Source organism: Phalacrocorax carbo, chromosome 2 (assembly GCF_963921805.1).
Source record: "Phalacrocorax carbo chromosome 2, bPhaCar2.1, whole genome shotgun sequence".
Lineage (NCBI taxonomy): Eukaryota > Metazoa > Chordata > Aves > Suliformes > Phalacrocoracidae > Phalacrocorax > Phalacrocorax carbo.
This window is the reverse complement of record NC_087514.1, coordinates 79,945,747-79,965,423: the sequence shown is the minus strand read 5'-3', so window position 1 is coordinate 79,965,423 and position 19,677 is coordinate 79,945,747. Positions and strand designations below refer to the sequence as shown.

General features: G+C 39.4%; 1 protein-coding gene across 9 annotated transcripts in view; it reads left to right on the top strand.

The window, feature by feature from the left end:
- The window catches only part of CTNND2 (catenin delta 2), a 687,140-nt gene extending 668,375 nt beyond the window's left edge, over nucleotides 1-18,765 (top strand). For 7 of the 9 annotated variants that reach the window (XM_064443391.1, XM_064443387.1, XM_064443390.1 and 4 more), the window contains 4 exons: nucleotides 987-1,113; nucleotides 6,492-6,623; nucleotides 14,529-14,602; nucleotides 17,574-18,765. In XM_064443391.1, the coding sequence (XP_064299461.1) occupies nucleotides 987-1,113; nucleotides 6,492-6,623; nucleotides 14,529-14,602; nucleotides 17,574-17,834 (594 nt within the window). In that variant the 3' untranslated portion in view covers nucleotides 17,835-18,765. Of the gene's footprint in view, nucleotides 1-986; nucleotides 1,114-6,491; nucleotides 6,624-8,052; nucleotides 9,068-14,528; nucleotides 14,603-17,573 lie in introns of those variants that run through there. The other 2 variants (XR_010371561.1, XM_064443393.1) reach the window with 2 other exon arrangements.
- The last annotated feature ends 912 nt before the right edge of the window (nucleotides 18,766-19,677 follow it).

The window sequence follows — 19,677 nt, the reverse complement described above, 5'->3', positions numbered from 1 at the left end:
GAGCTCAGCAGAAAGAAGGCATTTTTAAAAGGTTTGTGCCTTCAGTGCAAGACTGGTAAAACTGTGTTACTGATTTGGATTTAACATTAAGCAGTACTAAAGACAGGTAAAATCTATCAATACTTTAAGACATTTGAAATACTGTCATTTAATAAGAGCACTAGCAAAAGTCAATTTAGTCTCTTCATTATACCTTCAAACTATTTTTAATATCCTTTTAAAAGTGTAAAGTACATTATTTTGGATTATTGCATTATATTATGTTACAGGAACAAAACATGAATTATTAAAACTCTCCTTTTTTATTTCTGAACTGGCTGTTTTTGGTGTTTGTATTACTTTGTTTCTTTTTTTTTTTAAATACATCACCATTACCACAGTTTTAAATAGAACACTTAGAATTCCTTTCTGTCATGTTGGAGAAAAATGCAATGAGGAAAATGCTTTGATTCTTTTTCCCTTGTGTGAACAAATGGGCGGTTAATACAACTAGAATATAGATACCCCAAATAGTTACAATAATTTTGATAACCCTGAATTTTCCCTATCTACTTACTCCAAAAATTCCTTATAAGATAGAAATGACTTAAAGCAGAAACGGATTTTCACAGTGAAAAGCAAGCAGTCTTCCCATTTGGAATATTTTCATAACCAGAACGCTGTTTGCAATGTGAAAATAGAGGCATGGAAAAAAACAGAACTATTAAACAAATAGCCTAAAAAGTTGTTCACTGTTTCCATAACTTGACTCTTTCTGAAATGTGTTATTTTACAGAACTTTCTGCATTTTAATTTTTCTCCTGATGTGTCAGTACAGACAGCATGTCATAATCTGCGCCGCTAAGAATATTTGCCACCCAGTAGCAGGAAAATATAGTAGCCCACTTGTGGGTATGTAGTGAACACTAGAGGAAAATACTCTGTACTGAAAATGGAAAACCGTATAGCGTTTTCATTGACTGCTGTTGCAATGTTTGATATTGCAGGACGGATGGTCGCAGTATCACTTTGTAGCCTCATCTTCAACAATAGAAAGGGATCGGCAAAGACCGTACTCTTCATCACGCACGCCCTCCATCTCTCCCGTGCGCATGTCTCCTAACAACCGCTCAGGTATGACAAGGCTTTCAGGACTGAAGTAAAGACAGAGATAATCCGTCAGTGTAATTTCCCTTCTTTAAGCAATGCCACTGGCATCCAGATTTCTTGTTAACAATGGTGGAAGGGCACAAAATACATTCTTTACTCCTACCTGAATTATCTTTTTATTATTTTTTATTATTACTGAATTGTATTTTTATTAACACCTTGCAAAGTTTTACAGCAGAAAGAATATTTCATAACTTTTTGTTATGAATTCTCATGCAGTGTTTTCCTGATTGGGATTACCTGACTAGATCTCAGGGCAGTGGCGTCCATTTGTAGCATGAGGAAATTTGGTTACTCACTTTGCTAGTCATGAAGACTGCTATGTTGTTTATGACTACTCTGCACACTTAGCAGAAGGTGAAGGATCCACGTTATTTTTTTGTCAGCTTTCATTCTGGTTTTATGTGTATGTAAGTGTGCATACACACACATACGTAAGATTCACAGAAGACTAACTACAGGTCTTCACGTATCATTGATGGCATATTTACACCAGCTATCATTAATTCTGTATACAATGAATAAATATAAGTATCTCAACTTATGCCACAGTGTTAATTAATTTTTCTATTCAGAACTCTGGGCATTTTCCTCTCAGCTTATTCTAAGGTAGAACATACCTTGGTTAGATAAAACCATTCCCAGTGCAAATCTAAGACAGAGTAGAACAGTCAGCCTTCCAATGTGCTTTTTCCTACTTGTTCAATCAAATCCTGTCATTCATAGGTATACCAAGAGTTTAGATTTAAAATTGGCCAAACTGATTATTGCCGTCAGCGTTATGCCATAGTTTTGTTTTTAAGAAAGTTGTTCTGTTAATTAGCTAGAAGCTGCATCTTAGTCCTGCAGAACAACCACTGAGGAAATTTTTAAATGTAGGCGGAAGTACAGTGAGAGCTGCTATTCAGTTTTCAAAATCTGTCATTACACAAGTCCGTAAAAGGCTCTTGTTCCTTTTTTTCTTCTCCAAAATCTCATTTTGACTGTAAGTGCAAGACACTTGAAATGCCTGGCCCTGAGATCTTAGTTCTGTCTCTTGACAGAACTGTCTCCTCACTTGTGTTACTTTGTTGCTTGAGGAATGTACTTAAAGAAACTTTGGATTAAATCTTACTGCCATCATCAGTTATCATAAGACTGGAAGAGGACAAGTATAGTGGCCATTTCTGAAGGAAGAGGAGCCCATGTAATTAAAGACCAATCAGCTCAACTTCATTCTGTAAAATTGCTGGAACAAATAATCACAATCTGAGCACCTCAAAGACAGCAGGAACATAAGATATTGCTTAAATCTGGAAGCATCTATTCCTACGTAGTAGTATAAGTTACTGTCTGTCTGGTAGTATCCATATTAACTCCAAACTTTGGTTCGATACAATTTGTTCTTATAAAACCCACCTGAGTTCCTGCTGCAACATACTTAAATCACTTTGTGGAAAGAAGAGTCATTAAATGAAAACTAATCAGTAGGACTCTTTCACACAAGATTTTTATAGGCGAGCTAGGGCAAGCTAACAAACAGTCCAGAAAATGTCATGTGCAGTAGATACAAAACTGACTGAAAATCGTTTGCAAAGAGTGGGTATTGCTTGTTGCCAAAATGGAAGAGTGCTTTGCTTGGAGGTTTGCCTTGGGTCCAGTACTCTCCGGTGGTTTCATGAGTGACACAGATAATATACAAAGAATGCCTGTTACCTTTGCAGGTGACATAAACCTGGGAGGAACTCGTGTAACTTGAAGGGCACTACTGGATCTCAGAGTGATCCTGAGAAACTGGAGATACTGTCCAGAGGAAAAAAAAGATCCAGTTCTTTTCAAATAAATTGTAAGGAGAATATCTGGCTAGACAAAAGCTCTTTAGAAAATATTTAGGTATTTTTGTCAGTTGCAAACATGAATCAGGAGACGGAGAAATCAGGATATGAGGACACGGTGAATGGACTGTAATTATTTAACTCGAATAGGAGAGATACAAGATGGGGGCAGTGGGCAGAGGTACGCATCAAGTATTCAAGCATGTAACAGCCAGCTGTGAAGAGGAACAGCATGAACTTTCTCTACTTTCATAGCAGACAAATAGAAATAACAAGCAGCAAGGAGTCAGGCTAGGCATCAGGGAACTGTAGGGAAACAAAGCACTGGAACAGACTGCTTGGAGCAGTCATGTGGTCTCTGTCATTAGAGATCTTCAGTTTTAGATGAAAATCTGTCAAGAATTATTTTGGTATACTGGATACTACCTTGGGGTAAAGAGTTGAAGTAAATGAACTCGTATGTCCCATCCATCCCTAGGACTTGGTGATAAGATGCTTTAACTAGCGTAGAGAGCTCTGTCTTCTGTGTCCTTTAAGAATAGGAGCAGAAAGCCTTGATATCACTCTTCAGTCTAATGTCAACCAATAATTTTATGTCTGCTTCCAGTAACAAGTCAGAAAGAGGGCACTTCTGGATTTTAACACTTACCAGAAAGCCGTTGTTGTCACAGGGGAAGAGAGAGAGAATTTCCACAGAGAACAGAGAGATGGTTTTGTCTTTATCAGTCAGTTTTGTTCAAAACACCAGAGTGCTTAAAAGCATTACTAGAGTATGTGAAACAAAATACATCCCTGTGTTAGCAGCTTTTTTAGGGTTTGCATTCTGGTTTGTTCCCTATTAGACTCAAGTTGCCGTTAGCTGATTTGGCAATCGTTGTGGTTTAGCTGGCAACTCAGCCCCACCCAGCCGCTCGCTCACTCCCCCACCAGAGATGGGGGAGAGAATCAAAAGGGTACAAGTGAGAAAGCTCATGGGTTGAGACAAGAACAGTTTAATAATTAAAATTAAAAAAAACAATAACAATGCAACTAAAAGGAAAATAATGAGAGAGAGGTAAAACCTGGGACAGGGAAGGGGAATGAACAACCAACACAAACCGCACATGATGCAGCCACCCACCAACCCAACACCACCAGCCCCTGAGCTACAACCACCCCCACGCACCAACCGCCCTCGTTAATGTACTGGTCACGGCGTCACGTGGTGTGGAACGAACACCCCATTGGCCAGTCGGGGTCAGCTGCCCCGGCCGTGGCCCCGCCCCTCCCGGCCTCCCGCCCACGTGGCAGAGCGCGGGGCGCTGGGAAGGCCCCTGGCTGCTACAGGCGCTACGGAGCGACACCGAGCTGCTACTTAACGGCAACTAAAGCATCAGCGCGCCATCGGCACTTCACCAGCTACAGCGAAGAGAATTAACTCTACCTCAGCCAAAACCAGCACAGCAATTTAATGTCACATTTCTTTATTACTGCTGGATTATCAGCTTTAGAATTACATCACTACTGACAAGCAATTTAAAAGAAATCCCCAATTCTAGTGGCTTCATAAGAAAAACCAGCTGTCTCATATTTGCTTTGTAAATTCAGAGGCCAGGGCCAGCAGATCTGATCTAAGCTGAATTCAACATCACTTGTGTTTCCCTACTCCTTAACTAAAAAATGTAACAGTTTAGTGACGCTGAAAGATGTACCTCATAATCAAGCTTCACAAATGAGCTTATCTTACTTTATTTTTTTTTTGTTGGTTTTTTTTTTGCTTTTTTAAGCAAGGACATTGCTATTGCTTTTGAGGTTCTTTTGACATATCAAATATCTGGGTGGAGGCAGGTGAAAGAGTGGAAGTAAGCACCAGCACTTTAGTTATTTTTGTACCACTGTACCTTCACAAGGCTCTGGGGTGCTCACTCATCTTATACTCCTTCCCTTGCCCTCCACAACAGGGAAAGTGCATTGTGTCTACTAACACCTAAATATACAGAAGTCAGTTTACTTGAAAGCCATTATTTTTTACTCTGCTTTTCTCCTTTTCATAAGCATTGCAAGCTCTAAGTCTTCATGATCAGTGCCAGTGATCACCTTCACATTTTCCAGCACATGAGAATCAAGTACAAACCCAGTTCTTCTCCTCGTCACCTCATTCTTTCCTCCTTTTATCCCATACCACAAGTATCAGTGACAAAGGATTTAGTTTTCATGATACGATACCTGAAGGAGCAGTTGTTGGTATAATGGCAGTTTTTCATACATAGATATTTAAAGACAGAGATATTATTCAAATTACCTTTAAATTTTAGGCATTCTTTGATATATGTTTTCTATGAAAAACACCTTTCTTTTTTTCCTGTCCCCACTAGAATAATTTAGTGGGTTTGTTTATTTTCAGCAGAGGAAGGAGGAAACCATTTTATAAGGGTTTTTCCATGCAGTTGAAAGTTAGTGGTCTTTTCAACAGAAACAAATTAACTATTTTGAGAAAAAAATGGAGTTGCCTATACCAGAAAGCTTTGACAAAATAAAGAAATAAAAAAGCTAAAGGGGAAGGAAAAAAGTAATTATTATTGTACTTTTTTTAAAAATGATGATCTTAGGTGTTGGGTGCAAGTGAAAAAATAAAATGTTCAGAGAGAAAATGATGCGTGGAGTTGATTGCCCCATGAATATATTTGTCCTGTATTTGGAATAACAGCATCTCTTCTCTTTTCTCCTCTCCTCTCCTCTCCTCTCCTCTCCTCTCCTCTCCTCTCCTCTCCTCTCCTCTCCTCTCCTCTCCTCTCCTCTCCTCTCCTCTCCTCTCCTCTCCTCTCCTCTCCTCTCCTCTCCTCTCCTCTCCTCTCCTCTCCTCTCCTCTCCTCTCCTCTCCTCTCCTCTCCTCTCCTCCTCCTCTCCTCTCCTCTCCCTCCTCTCCTCCTCCCTCTCCTCTCCTTTCCTTTCCTTTCCTTCCTTTCCTTTCCCTTCCTTTCCTTTCCTTTCCTTTCCTTTCCTTTCCTTTCCTTTCCTTTCCTTTCTTTCCTTTCCTTTCCTTTCCTTTCCTTTCCTTTCCTTTCCTTTCCTTTCCTTTCCTTTCCTTTCCTTTCCTTTCCTTTCCTTTCCTTTCCTTTCCTTTCCTTTCCTTTCCTCTCCTCTCCTCTCCTCTCCTCTCCTCCCTTTCCTTTCCTTTCCTTTCCTTTCCTTTCCTTTCCTTTCCTTTCCTTTCCTTTCCTTTCCTTTCCTTTCCTTTCCTTTCCTTTCCTTTCCTTTCCTTTCCTTTCCTTTCCTTTCCTTTCCTTTCCTTTCCTTTCCTTTCCTTTCCTTTCCTTTCCTTTCCTTTCCTTTCCTTTCCTTTCCTTTCTCTTTTTCCCTTTTCCCTTTTCCTTTTCCTTTTCCTTTTCCTTTTTCCTTTTCTCTTCTTTCATAATGGGGTAGTGTTTCTTCAAACAGCTTAATGTTAGTATGCTTTAAAATACAGATTTCACTAAAATGTTTACTGTAGAGTTAAACACTACATTCAGTCATACGTGGTGAAAAAAAAATTCCATTTTTATGATCTAGCAAGTGCCCCAGCCTCACCTCGGGAAATGATCAGCCTAAAAGAAAGAAAAACGGACTATGAATCAACTGGAACAAACGCCACTTACCATGGAAATAAGGGAGAACATACTTCTAGGAAAGACACCATGACAGGTGAGATTATGCTTGCATAGCATATATAAAAATCATCTGTGACAGACCACTGATTTTACAGGCTTCGCTGGGTTTACTGTACTATAGAAAAGAGTCATCCTGCTTTGGTTCAGTTGTTATTTTGGGGCTACGAGCCAAATCCAGCGCCTGTAACCCTTGGGTGGCGTGCCTTGGGCTTGCTGCTTACTAAGCCTGGGACAAGTCAAGGGGTTTTCCAGCGTGGGTTGGAGGTGTGACTTTGCACAAGTATGGTTTATGTGGGTATGCGTTTGAGATTAAACTGGGATTATTTCAGTTTAAATGCAATGAATAAGCAGAAGTTTGAATGTCACTAACATTATCTGTCCTCTGCTTCAAATCGTTTGTGTTCAAAAAACATGTAGACGTGGCACTTCAGGACATTGTTTAGGAGGCCTGGTGCTGTTGGGCTGACGTTTGGACTTGATAATCTTAGAGGTCTTTTCCAACCTCAATGATTCTATGATTCTAGAGATTTAGCCACCTTGAGAAATACAACTGAAGAAATATTTGATCTTAATGAATACAATGCTTTGTGAAAATATTTTGTGAAGACTATTGTTTCTTCACAGAAGAAAGGCTCTAAAAGCAATTTTACATTTCTTTTTAATTTTAGATTTGTTTTCATTTCAGAAGGCAGTGAGTAAATCCACCTTGTATTAACTAGTGCTGTTTCTGAAGTATGACGATGGTTGAGTATGTGTAGTGATCCCTAACATCTATCTTTTGCAGGGAATGGCTTTCGAGGACCAGTTAGCTTATTTTGCACATCACTCTTTCATAGGAAATGTGGTAGCAGTTTGTAAAGTCTGTCCCTGTTACTTTCTCAGTTGGGCTGTTGTAAATGGGACAATTTTCTCTGTGTATGTTATGGCATCTATTGCAGGTTTCACTGAAGGCTTCTTTCCCCTAGTAAGCTCATTAACCTGTTAGCATTTCAGTAATTATAAAAGTTTGAGTGCTTCGCCTAGCACTCCACTTCTTTGTTAATTCTCTTGCAAAATATGTGTTGGTCTCCATCACTACTGCACAGGCTTGTATAACCTCTGTTGAACGTTTTCATACATTTATACAGTGCTGAGCATCATGGTGTCCTCTCCTCCAAATGCTACCTCAGGGCAAGCGAAAAATCACAGTGAGGAGTCACTCAGCACTTTCTGAATGCCTGTTACCTTTTCCCGCACCCTCTGTAGAGGTCTTGCTCAGAGGATGCAAGAATGGGCTGTCTTTGTGTCCCTCAGCTCACTGCAAACACCATTAGCATGTTGACTCAACATCATGCCATCCATACTAGCTTTCAAGACAGTATTTAGGATATGATGATACTCCTGCTACATCTACTGTGTTATACGTTATTGTGTAATCAAAACCTAAAGGCCAGCCTTTGAATTTGTGTGAAAATGCAATACAGAACATGAATTAGCATGAAAGTTAAAATCTGAAGAAGAGGAATGAGAGTCAAGAGCATTTGGAAACCACAGAAATGAGGAGTGCCCTGAACAGCACCTGCAGCGCACTACATGAGGTTGCAGCAGATTCAGACAAGGTACTGCATTTTATGTATCTGTAATATTTTGAGTGTTTCATAGTCACTGCACAAGGTGGTTCTCTAAAACACTTCAGTGATTGTGAAGGACAGGACTGTGGTTTTTTTCACCACTTCGTCAAGGATCCATGAAGAGGGAATCTCAGGAGTAAGAGCAGCAGGCTGAAAGGGCAGAAACATTAGTATTTTGTTCTAGCTGTATCTGCAAATTTAGACTACCAGATTATATCAGAAGGTTCACAAAAAAAATAAGGGTTTCCATGTGGAAAATCTGTGTTTCAGATAGTCTTGTCTCTCTCCACACTTGAAAAAAATTGGGGTTTTCTTTTCCCCCGTCCCTTTTCATTTTGTATTTACTGTAGTGTTTTTCTTCTCCCATTCCTGTTTCCCTTGTTTCCTTTCTCTTTCAATATAATTTTCAGATCATGAGGTTTGTACTTCCCCAGCAACCTTTGCTCCACATTGACTTTTGCATTGTGTTTTCCTTTTATATCTGTTTGTATTTTGTCTGTTCTTATTGATCTTTTGGATGGGCTTTTAGTAAGGAAACTCAAAACACTCAGCACCAGGCTCAGCTATTGACTATTTTTCTAGCTGCTGAGCTCAGTGAGAAAAATGAAAACCAAAATCAAATTGAAAAGTTTGATGATAATTCCCAACCTTACACAACCATTGTACAAATTAATATGAAATTAACAAATCACTTTCTCTTTCTTTCAGGTCATCAAATCTCTGCTTATTTGGTCTGAGCTCAAATTCAGCACTGTTTTAAGAACAAAAGGAAATGGCAGAAGGAGTCTAACTCATGAACATTCAACAAGAAATTTATGTAACTTTTGTAGCTCATAAAATATTTCATTAAAGAACAATAGAAAAGCAATATTTTGTGGTTTTAATAACAGTTTGACTTTACTTGGGTGGTCTAATATAAGTTCATGTAGCAAGTGCCTGTATTTCGTTTTGTGCATCATAGAGCGTTGCAGCTAATACTACCACAGAGCCTCTGGGAGTTAGATAAATGTTTTTTCAGGTTCCACCTGGCATATACATATTTTGAGCTGCTCTTGTATTTTGTGCCAAGCTGAAGTATTACACAAAGCTTTCTTTGACTTACGGATTCACACAGAATGTAGAGCCACAGCTGTAGTCCCAGTTTATCCACAACAGCCTCCATGCTCTTCTCCAAAGCTCTTCTCAGTTTATAGTTCAAAAATTTTATGACCTTTTGGCTGGGAGTGAAACGAAGCTTTTTTGATGGATATTCGAAGTAGAAATGTTGGCTTCTTGCTGTTGTGGGGAGTTGTCAGGAAACCCCTAGGAAAAATGGAGAATCTATGAAGTAAGGAGTTTGGCTGAAGAGGATTACTTATATTGATTTCACAAGGACAGCTAAAAAATAGAGGAACAATATCAAAGTTCTCATTGCCCTCTTCCCTTCACAGGTTTATGATGCCTTGTATATTTACTATCCATCTATTCTCTGTAGAAAATAATAACCGATAATAAAATTTTATCACCTAAAGTATATTTTTAAGACAAAAAACTATTATATTCATTCTAAAAAAACAGGAACTATAAGGACATGTGATAACTATGCCATGGTGTTTTCCTTCAGAACAGGGAAGATAACATTACTGAATACTATCATGGGACTCCTACTGTAAAGTTTCTTTTACTCCATTAGTTCCCTCACTGAACTAATATGTACATTACAGTCTGCACCCTGTATCTTCACTTCCAGCAGCAGAAACACCTTCTGATTAATTTATTTTCTTTTGGTTGTCAAAAATCAATCACCTACACTTTTGTCATACAAACTTGCAAGTCCCTGCACATTCAGAACGCAACCACCCACCATCATCTGGTACAGTAGCTACAGATGCTTGGGCTACTTGAACTTATTATTACTATAAGAAACGATAATACACTGTTATCTTTTGTCATGCCCTTACCTCATCTTTCACCACACAGGAAGGTGGCAGTGGTAGGACGAGTAATGATCTCTGTTAGCTGAGATTTGTGAGGCACAGAAGCATTTTCCTTTAGTGTCTTGAACTAAATTTTAGAAAATGGGGTCCTGCAGGTTATAGCAGAAAAAGCAGGTTATGCAGTACCAGATGAGGACGACTACCTGTCCAGCTGAGCTTCCCTTTCTTACTATCAGTCTGTTTGTGAGGGCAAAAGGCTAGCACCTTCTTATTTAAAAGTGTCTGTAAATGTGTTCAGAGTAAGTACTTATAAGAACTGAGAGTTGAATGTCAAACCATGAATCAAGTGACTGGGATATATGGGGGCAGCTTCAGTCAGTGACATCTTTGTCACATAAACCACTGAGTGACATAATTTTCAAAGCTGTTGTCAGCTTTGCAGAAAACTGCTGTGGGGAACTACATGATATTTTTTTTTTTACCAATATCACCTTGAAAACTCAAGGGGGGCAAAAAAGGAAGGTATTCTTCTATAATGTTCTTTATGCAGTGCAACCACGAAGTACTGCAGGTTGATCATAGTACTCATTTTAGAACCTTCACAATTTTCCCTAGTAAAAAGTACCTCTCAGTACTATCATGTACTGATGTTTAGATACTGCATAAAATACACATATACACACACACATCACTCCTCAGATCATTTCGTCTGCAGCTACAATTCTCGCATCTTTGTAAGGAAGCGTGGCTGCTGGAAAATCTCCATCCCTTGCTCCTTGTACCATTTTCCCTTCCTTTGCCATGTTTTAAAAAAGAAAATTATTTCATTAGCCTCTTTCTCTCTGATAATTTTGCTAGGATGGTATTTAGACAAGATTAACAGCAAAAATCAGATGCTAACCACACAATACCTGTCCATTCATCTAGCTCATTCTCTCCCTTCTTTCTTTTATATTTGCCCTCTGCTTTTGGACAGCAAGAGTCAACTGCTCACTGAAGCATGGCAGAGGGCGAATGGAGTTCCCAGGGACGGCGCCTGAGTGTTCAGAAGCAGGTGCTGGAGCAGGGGCCGCATGCACTGCTAGCAGCTACATTGCTTGACTTACATTTCCTGCAGAGACAGAATTATCTCAGCCTCCCAGCTAGACTAAGCCAAGATTTCTTGGTTTAGAACTCTTGGCATTCATTTCCAAGCATTTGATGTGTCATTGTGGTTCTTTTTATTATGTTAAGAAACGGCTACTACATTTTTTTGCATTTTAAACTTGCGCATTTGTACCCGCATCACTGCAATGAAATCAGCAACACAGACCTTGCAGCTATGTTCATAAGCTGAAACTATCAGTTTTTCCATCGCAGAATATGAGATCTGGGAGACTGTAAGTCTTCAATCTGGCATGTGACAATTCTGAGCACAGCAGTGCAAATGTCATAGTAGAGCATTGGTCAGCTAGGTACCAACTCGGTACTATTTCTGTTTTTATAATGGTCACGGCTATTAGTGGCACATAGGTACTGTGTGCCTTTCTATATACCTGTAAAAAGATGGAAAGGTCATGACCTTCCTTAAAGTCTCTCTAATTGCCTGTAGGAACAAGATATAAATTAGCATGTGTCCATTTTGCTACTTTTCATCAGATTCTTCAAAAAACCCTCAGATGTTGCACCTTATACCAGTCTTTTATTCTTGACATCAACCAACCATGAATAGTATTGTCCTGTCTGGACTGAATATGTTTATTCATCCCTGTTGAAAAACTTGCACACATGAAACTTCAACCCTGCTTATCTTGCAATTTATTTACATTAAAACAAAATGGTTACAAGGAGTTCTTCCCCTGCTTATGAGAGTCCAACACATTGAATATCACTTTCATTTTTTTCAAGAAGTAGCACTTTGCAAAATGGGTAGCTGAAACACTGCGTATCTTTAGATCTTGAGGAGAGGAATTTGCACTTTGTAGGGCAAGCAAAAAACTCAGAAAAACAGCATTAAAAAGATAGTATTGAGGAAAGATCTGGCAGTTTTACTGCTGAGAGTCATGCCTCATAAGATGCACTAGAAATAGCAATGCTGATGCGGACTCCTCTAATACCAGAGACTATCACTGGGAGGGGGATGTGCAAACACGACAGCAGAGATGCAGCTGGAATATAAAAAAAATCTGAAATAACAGTCACGTGTCACACATCAGTCAAGTTTGGTGACAAAATGCAGCCTGAGCAGAGAGAACCTCTGCAGATCGGCCCTTCGGTACTAACAGCTATGGCCAAAACCAAAACTACTCAAGCAGTCATCATTTCCACCTGTTACCACCTATTGGCACACAGGCAGAATTGAGACTACCTAACACTAGAAAAGACCAGTCATCATCTGTTACTAGAGTTCTTGCCACCTTCAAAGAAAGGATCCTGCTTCTTGGAGACCTCCAGAGCTCTTTTCCATTTCCTACACAGGACTATAGACTGTGTCAGTAACTGCAGACAGCTCTTCAAGAAACAGAGGTTTTTAATTAATAATAATTAGTTAATGGTTATCAAGTGCAAAATCTCTTTTCCAGCTGTTAAGGCTCATAACCCCACCATATAAGCCCTGTCTTTATTCTGTTTCAAGAACATGCTGGAGATCCTTAAGAACACCATGTGAGGTGTGTAAAGCAGCAATGTGGAACAGTGCATCATACTCAGACAAAAATTACACCCTCAGCATGGAACCTGTAGTGATCTGAAGATCAGAATTAGCATATTACAATCAACTTCGACTAAAGACTGTGCCATTCCTTTCTCTATAGAGGGTGCGGTGGCCGGGGGAAAGAAAGAGGCCATTGTACACACTGGGGTCCATGCTAGCAGTTGCCAAAGGAAGAAGGAATGGTTACTTCTTCAGTAACGGTGGTTCTTCTTAGTGATGTGACTAGCATGGACCCCATACCCACCTTTCAGCTCTGGCGCTCAGTCCTCACCCTCAAAGGTGTTGAGTTGTGAAGGTCTTGAAAGCAGCTCTCGGTGCCTCCAGGTTTTATACCATTGCACAGAGACCTGAGAGAAGGTGCATGAGCAGCATGTTTCAATTCCGCTGGTGACTCTGATTCACAGCTACTCAATTTTTACTTTCAGGCATGTGCATTTGTAATGAGAGTACTCACGACAGCATCAAATCATTGGTTATAATGTCTGGAAAGTTAATAATGCATGCCCAGTAAGAACCGTGTGCAGCAGCCACAAAAAATACTATCCTCATATTCTTTGAAGTAAGAGAAATAACTACAGTCTTTCTAGTTCTACCAACAAACTAAGCTTCAGCTAGATAGCCAAATCAAAGTGATCAGGGAAGTCAACTTTGCAGGGAAAATCTTTCGCTTTTTATGTGTTTATTTGGAATAGGGTGGGAAACAAATTTTTGCAAAGCTTTATGATGTTATTCTTGTATTTAGAATTACTTCTGCTTTCATACTCATAGCTCAGTTTTGTCTGTGCATTTTAGTAGTAGGACATCTAGTAGGACTGCATTTAGCAGTAGGACATTTGTAGCTACAAAGAAGACGGAGACTCCCTTTTTACACGGAGTGACATGGAGAGGACAAGGGGGAATGGACACAAGTTGCTCTTGGGGAGATTCCGATTGGGCACCAGAGGAAGATTTTTCACAGTGAGGACAGTCACCCATTGGAGTAATCTCCCCAGGGAAGTGGTTGACTCGGCCACGTTGGACACCTTCAAGAGTCGTCTGGACAGGGTGCTGGGCCATCTTGTCTAGGCTGTGCTCTTCCCAGAAAGGTTGGACTAGATGATCCCTGAGGTCCCTTCCAACCTGTGATTCTGTGGTCTGAGAAGAAAGTGACAGCAGTTCATGGATTTGAGACTATCTTGGCCAGACCTCTTCAGTATACCTATATATTACGTTTTGGCATAACTTGTTTTTAAGTTGCATTTAACCACTTTTCCCATGAATAATTTCATCATGTAGCAAAATCCAGGATTTGGTGTAACATCATCCAGCTGAAGTGAAAGGAATGAGAAGTTTCTTAATCTCAATATTTAAAACTGTTACCTGTTTAGTGTATATGTGATATAAAATCCCGTATATAACCTGCAATATATTACTGAATGCTAGCTGTATACAAAATAATTTTGTTGATTTATATTTGAAGTGCACAAGATTGGTATGAATATGACATAGCACCTGTTACCATTAGTAAGTGTATACTATGTACGTGCATGTACACCAAAGCAAAGAGTAGGACTGTTTAGTGGAAGGAGGAGAAGATAGAAGTCTGCAGATGCTTTTAAAGATTTTTGTGTACGGGAAACAGGTACTGCATAATGTATTTAATGAAGCCTTAAGAATTCATTTTGAGACTAAATAGGTATGTCTGGTAAACCTGCTTTTTCCTTCCTTTTTTCTTTCTCCAGCTCAGAACACTGGAATCTCAACTTTGTACAGGAATTCATACGGTGCACCTGCTGAAGATATCAAACACAACCAGGTAAGTATGGAGACTAAAATGTTACTGTTCCAGATGGCAAAAGACCAGTGTAGTATCTTGCATGGAAACTAAGAAAAATATCTCAAAGATTGGTAAATCTAGATTAGAGGAACCGAGTCGTCTGCTTGCGCAAATGCAAGCTATTCTACTGGCTTCAGACAAGCTATGTTCTTTTTGCTAATGGATAGTTCCAGCCCGAGTTTCAAAAACCATCCAGAAGGCTATGACAGCAGATGCACAAAAATTATCTAAGGTGTCTAAGCCTAGAACTCATAATGAAATCAAGAGGGGCTGGAGACCTGAATGCCTTTACAGTTCTGGATATGTGTGACACACACTACAAAAGCCAAGCTGATGTTAATGGGCACTTCTGCTGGCTCTGGTATCTCATCTTCTCCTGTGCCAATGAATTTGGTTAAGTCTGGTCACATCTTATTACTTGAATATAGCCATCATAAAATTCAACATCACTGCTGGCGCCACGTGGCTCACGTGCTAAGGCATCCCAGCAGAAACTCAAGTATTGAACAGTCCTGGAGAAAGAACCCCCTCTATCTTTTGCAGGGATGTGTACGCGACACTTAGGGGTAGCAGAAGCCCTCAGATTCGCCATTTAGTCGCTCCAGAAGCATGATTGTAACAAGGCGTTTTCTTCGGTTGTTTTTTAACGTATGCACTGGGGCATGGGCAAGAGAAAATGTAGCATTTCATCAGTGAGGACACTTTCTTATGCATATACATCCAAGCCATTCGGTCTAGAGCTTTGGGACTCTTTTAAAAATGTCCTGTCCCTGAAAACCAGAAAGCAATAAGTACATCTGGATAAGGTGGGCATTACAAAAATGGAACTGACAGCATGGGTGCCAAGCTAATACACTCAGTAAAAGTTGCACTGTTGACACGTATGGCATTCATATAGCTGGTATTTCCAGTACAGTATTTCCTCAGTCCCTGGGAATCCAACCTTCTTCTGCACCCATAGGCTTTTGTTTCATCATTATGTGTAATGCTACTTTATATTTAATTATCGCTACTCCTTAATATTCTCACAACTTCCCTATGTAATATGCAAAACGTACAGCATTTTTCAGCTAGAGGAATGAGACAAAAAAACATTTAAGGAAAGCACTTGGTAGTATCAGACAAGTAAATGAATATTTAGTAAAACTGAGAAAAAATATTTTTCTCTAAAAATTTTTACTGGGTTACCTGGAATTTCAATTTAAGAGACTGATATTTCAGTTTTAATCCACAAACTCAAGATGAAGAGATTTTCTGATATTCTGTGCCCGCCATTTCTCTTTATTGATTTTGCTTTTTAATTAGCCAGTATTTCCTGTGGTGCACCATATTTCTTCTTTGTGTGAGCCAGTTCAGTGCATTAAGGTGTTTCTGCTTTTATTGCATTTAAAGAGATGAAGCCCTTCTAATTAACAAGATATTTAGAGGAAATAAGGGTATGAGCTATAGTAACAGCAGGTGCACTCTAACTGCACTCATGAATCAACTCATCTGATTTTTGGGGTGAGAGTTTGAGCAAAAACAAAACAAAACAAACACAACACCAAAAAACAAAACCAATTTTCTGCCTTTTCCCACTTGCTTTTGCAATACAATGTCAGGTTTATGATTGACGTATCAGAAATAATGTTTTTAGCTAAAAATAACCCAGAAATACTGCTTTGGTCCCCTATTTTCCACTCAAAAAACAACCGTCACTAACTTTTTGACATATAAATAGGTAGGTTGCTTAGTACGGAATTTTTCTCCTGTGTCCAAAATTGAACATCTGTGTTTGAATATGTGAAATGAAACAAGAGGCTCAAAGTCCTACACACCTTGACAGCAGTACTAGAAATAGAAACTAGAATAGCTGTGCTCCCTTGTGCTGTTCTAACATTGGGCCCAGCATTGTAAGATCACTTGCAGGATTGTTAAAGGACGTGGGCATCCTTTTGCACTCTACGCATGGACTCCAATGCAGACACGCTTTGAAAGAGTATCACAGAGTTTGGGACACAGCAGGGCAACTGTTCCTGTCTTCCTGAAGGAGCATTGCTAACTGTGCCGGAGTCAGCAGGCTCTGCAAAGTCTTCCGGCACCAATGCCTGAGCATCAATATTCCCAGTGACAACCATTAGAGGACTGAAAGGCTAAATCATTTTGCAGTCACAGAGTCCACCCAGGCTTAATAGAGGCGGCACAGAGTGAAAGGCAGTGCTCCAAATGTAAGAACAGAGGCTCACTAGGGCTGTCGGAAAAAAACTTGGCACGCTTAGGTTAGGGGCCTGCCTGAGCTTTTTTTTCTGCATGTCGTAAATATTTCAGGTTCAAGGCCATTTGCTGGAATGTAGCAACCACACAGGATTGCCAGCATAACGTGTTAAGGAGGTAGCAAGAAGATGGTTCTGCTTAACAGTAGCAGAAGAACACATTTCGGGGCACTTAGCTTGAAATCTTCTGTCAGTGCCCGGAAGACTGTGAATGGTTCTTAAGGATACGTTGTCACTCTAAATCTCACTTGTGGCAAAGGCAGCTGCAAAATGTTTAGCATCTCTGGATTGTATATCGCTTCCATTCAGATTCTTCAAGGCTGAGTTTTGGCCACCAATGTTTGCATTAAATAGCTGCAAAACAGTCAGAAAGTTATACACAGATTATAGTTATGAAGGTAACTGTAAGCTACACTGCTCAAACTGCTTTTGAAATAAACCAGCATCTTTAGCAGCAATAATATGAAATAATAGAAGTATTTATAAGAATATTGCATAAATAAATGTAAAGAAATGTAATGACAAGGCACAGCTATAGAATTAATTCACTACCGGGCAATACTTTGAGCAGATGTTAAGACACTGCACGACTTCTATTTCCAGCATGATAACGACAGAGTGAGATTTACTCCTCCTTCCATCCTGTTGCCCACAATAAGTTGGATCTAACAAGCTGTGTGGGTGTTACTGTCTTTCAGGTTTCAACACAGCCAGTTCCACAGGAGCCCAGCAGAAAAGATTATGAACCATATCAGCCGTTTCAGAATTCAACAAGAAACTATGATGAGTCCTTCTTTGAGGACCAAGTGCATCATCGTCCACCTGCAAGCGAATACAACATGCACCTGGGACTAAAGTCAACTGGCAACTACGTCGACTTCTATTCAGCTGCTCGTCCCTATAGTGAACTTAACTATGAAACAAGCCACTATCCAGCCTCTCCCGACTCCTGGGTTTGAGACTTGGGCAGATACAAAAGCTCCAGGAACTGTGCATGTGCATGCATACCACAAGACATTTTTTTTCCTGCAAATTTAGTTTGTTAAAGCCTGTTCCATAGGAAGGCCCAGATAGCCAGTATGGAAAAAATTAAGAGATTTTTTTTTTAGAAGGCTAAAAGATACGAAAGCTAAACCTGGGAGTAATTAGAAAGAAATATATATATACATATATATATTTTACAGTGTGGGGCAACTTTACTGTTGGCCTGTAGAGTCTAAGGTTCGGTGCTGTATAATGAATGTGGCTGAAGGAAGGAGGGAGAACATGACAGTGGATGTGGGTCAAGAGTTAAGCACAAGTAACTGAGCAGCGTACATACTTTATGGGGAACAGCTTCTCACACTTTGTTTAATATCCTCATTCATTGTGAATCTAGGCTTCAAGTTGCATTTGGGGTTTCCTCTGTACAGCAAGATGTTTCTTGCCTTTTGTTAATGCATTGTTGTAAAGTATTTGATGTACATTACAGATAAAAAAAACAAGTGCATTGTGTATATTACACCAATGCCACAGTGTTTCTTCATCTATGGTTCTAAATATTGCTTCAATTTCAAATTTTGAAAGATGTATGAATTTCCAGTTTTTTGTTTTCTTTTCCCCGGTGCGTTTTAACAAAAAAAAAAATCAAAAAAATCAAAAAAACCTAAAACGACTATTTAGCAGTATTGTTCGTTCTGATATGTGAATTTGTTTGTGGCAACTAAAAAAAAAGGCATCCAGCAGTTTCTGACAATTAACATTCATCATTCCACACTCCTTGTCAACAAAGTGCTTTTTCACTGCCTAAAATTTTAGATGTAGATATTTGAAATAGATTTTTTTCATTTATACCAGTTTTCTTTATGATGATACAGTGTTAAAAGAAAATAAATTACAATTGATCTGTCATCCATATTTGCTAAGAATGTCTATTTCCAAGAACCTACCATACAAATACACATTCTTACTTGTGCGTGTCCACGTATGCATAGTATTCGTGTGCGTGTGTGTGTTTGAGTGTGTGCGTTTGTGTGGCGTAAGACTTCTTTCCATCCAATGTTTTCCTTGTTCAAGCTTCAGTTTTTGTTTGATTTTCAGTTTTTTTAAACAGTGGAAACTCCAGTATGTGCTTTCTCTTACTCACTTCCTTAACCATTGATAGCAATTCAAAATCGTTAGGCCACATACTCACAAAGGAAGGGGTTGTTGGACTTTTTTCACTGACTCCTTCACCCTTAGGTGCCATTTCCTTTAAAATAGCATCTCTTGATCTTCTCTTGAGGAAACTGCATTACTCTCCAGCCACCAACCAGCAAGTGCTCAAGGAAGGCAGAGTTTGATTTTGCCATCTCCCTGAGGGAATGGAAAGCAAAGACCCAACAGACTTAAGTCTGGAGTCTCCAAACTCTTCGGGCTGTAGAAGAGTCCGATTCCTGAACCATTAGGACAATCATTTATTTTAACCCATACCAAAAAGAAAACCCAATACCCAAAACACATTCCTCCAATATGAAAGACACCAACCAGTTCTGGGCATTTAAAGTAAAAACCTGAAAAATAAAAAAAAATGTAAGGGACAGACTTTTGTTGTTGTTTTGTTTTTTTTTTTTTAATTAAAAAATAGAAAAGAAAACTAGACGAGGAGGCCAGAAGAGCTGGCACATTCATCTCAGCTCTTGGGATTCTGGAAGTGAAAAAAAGGAATCTAGCGTTTCTTCATTTCTTTGGTTCAGGCAACAGTTCAGCATACAGTTTTTGCAGCATAAGACCCACCACAAATGGAGTAGTTGTAAATTGCTTAAATTACAATTAAGGAATTTG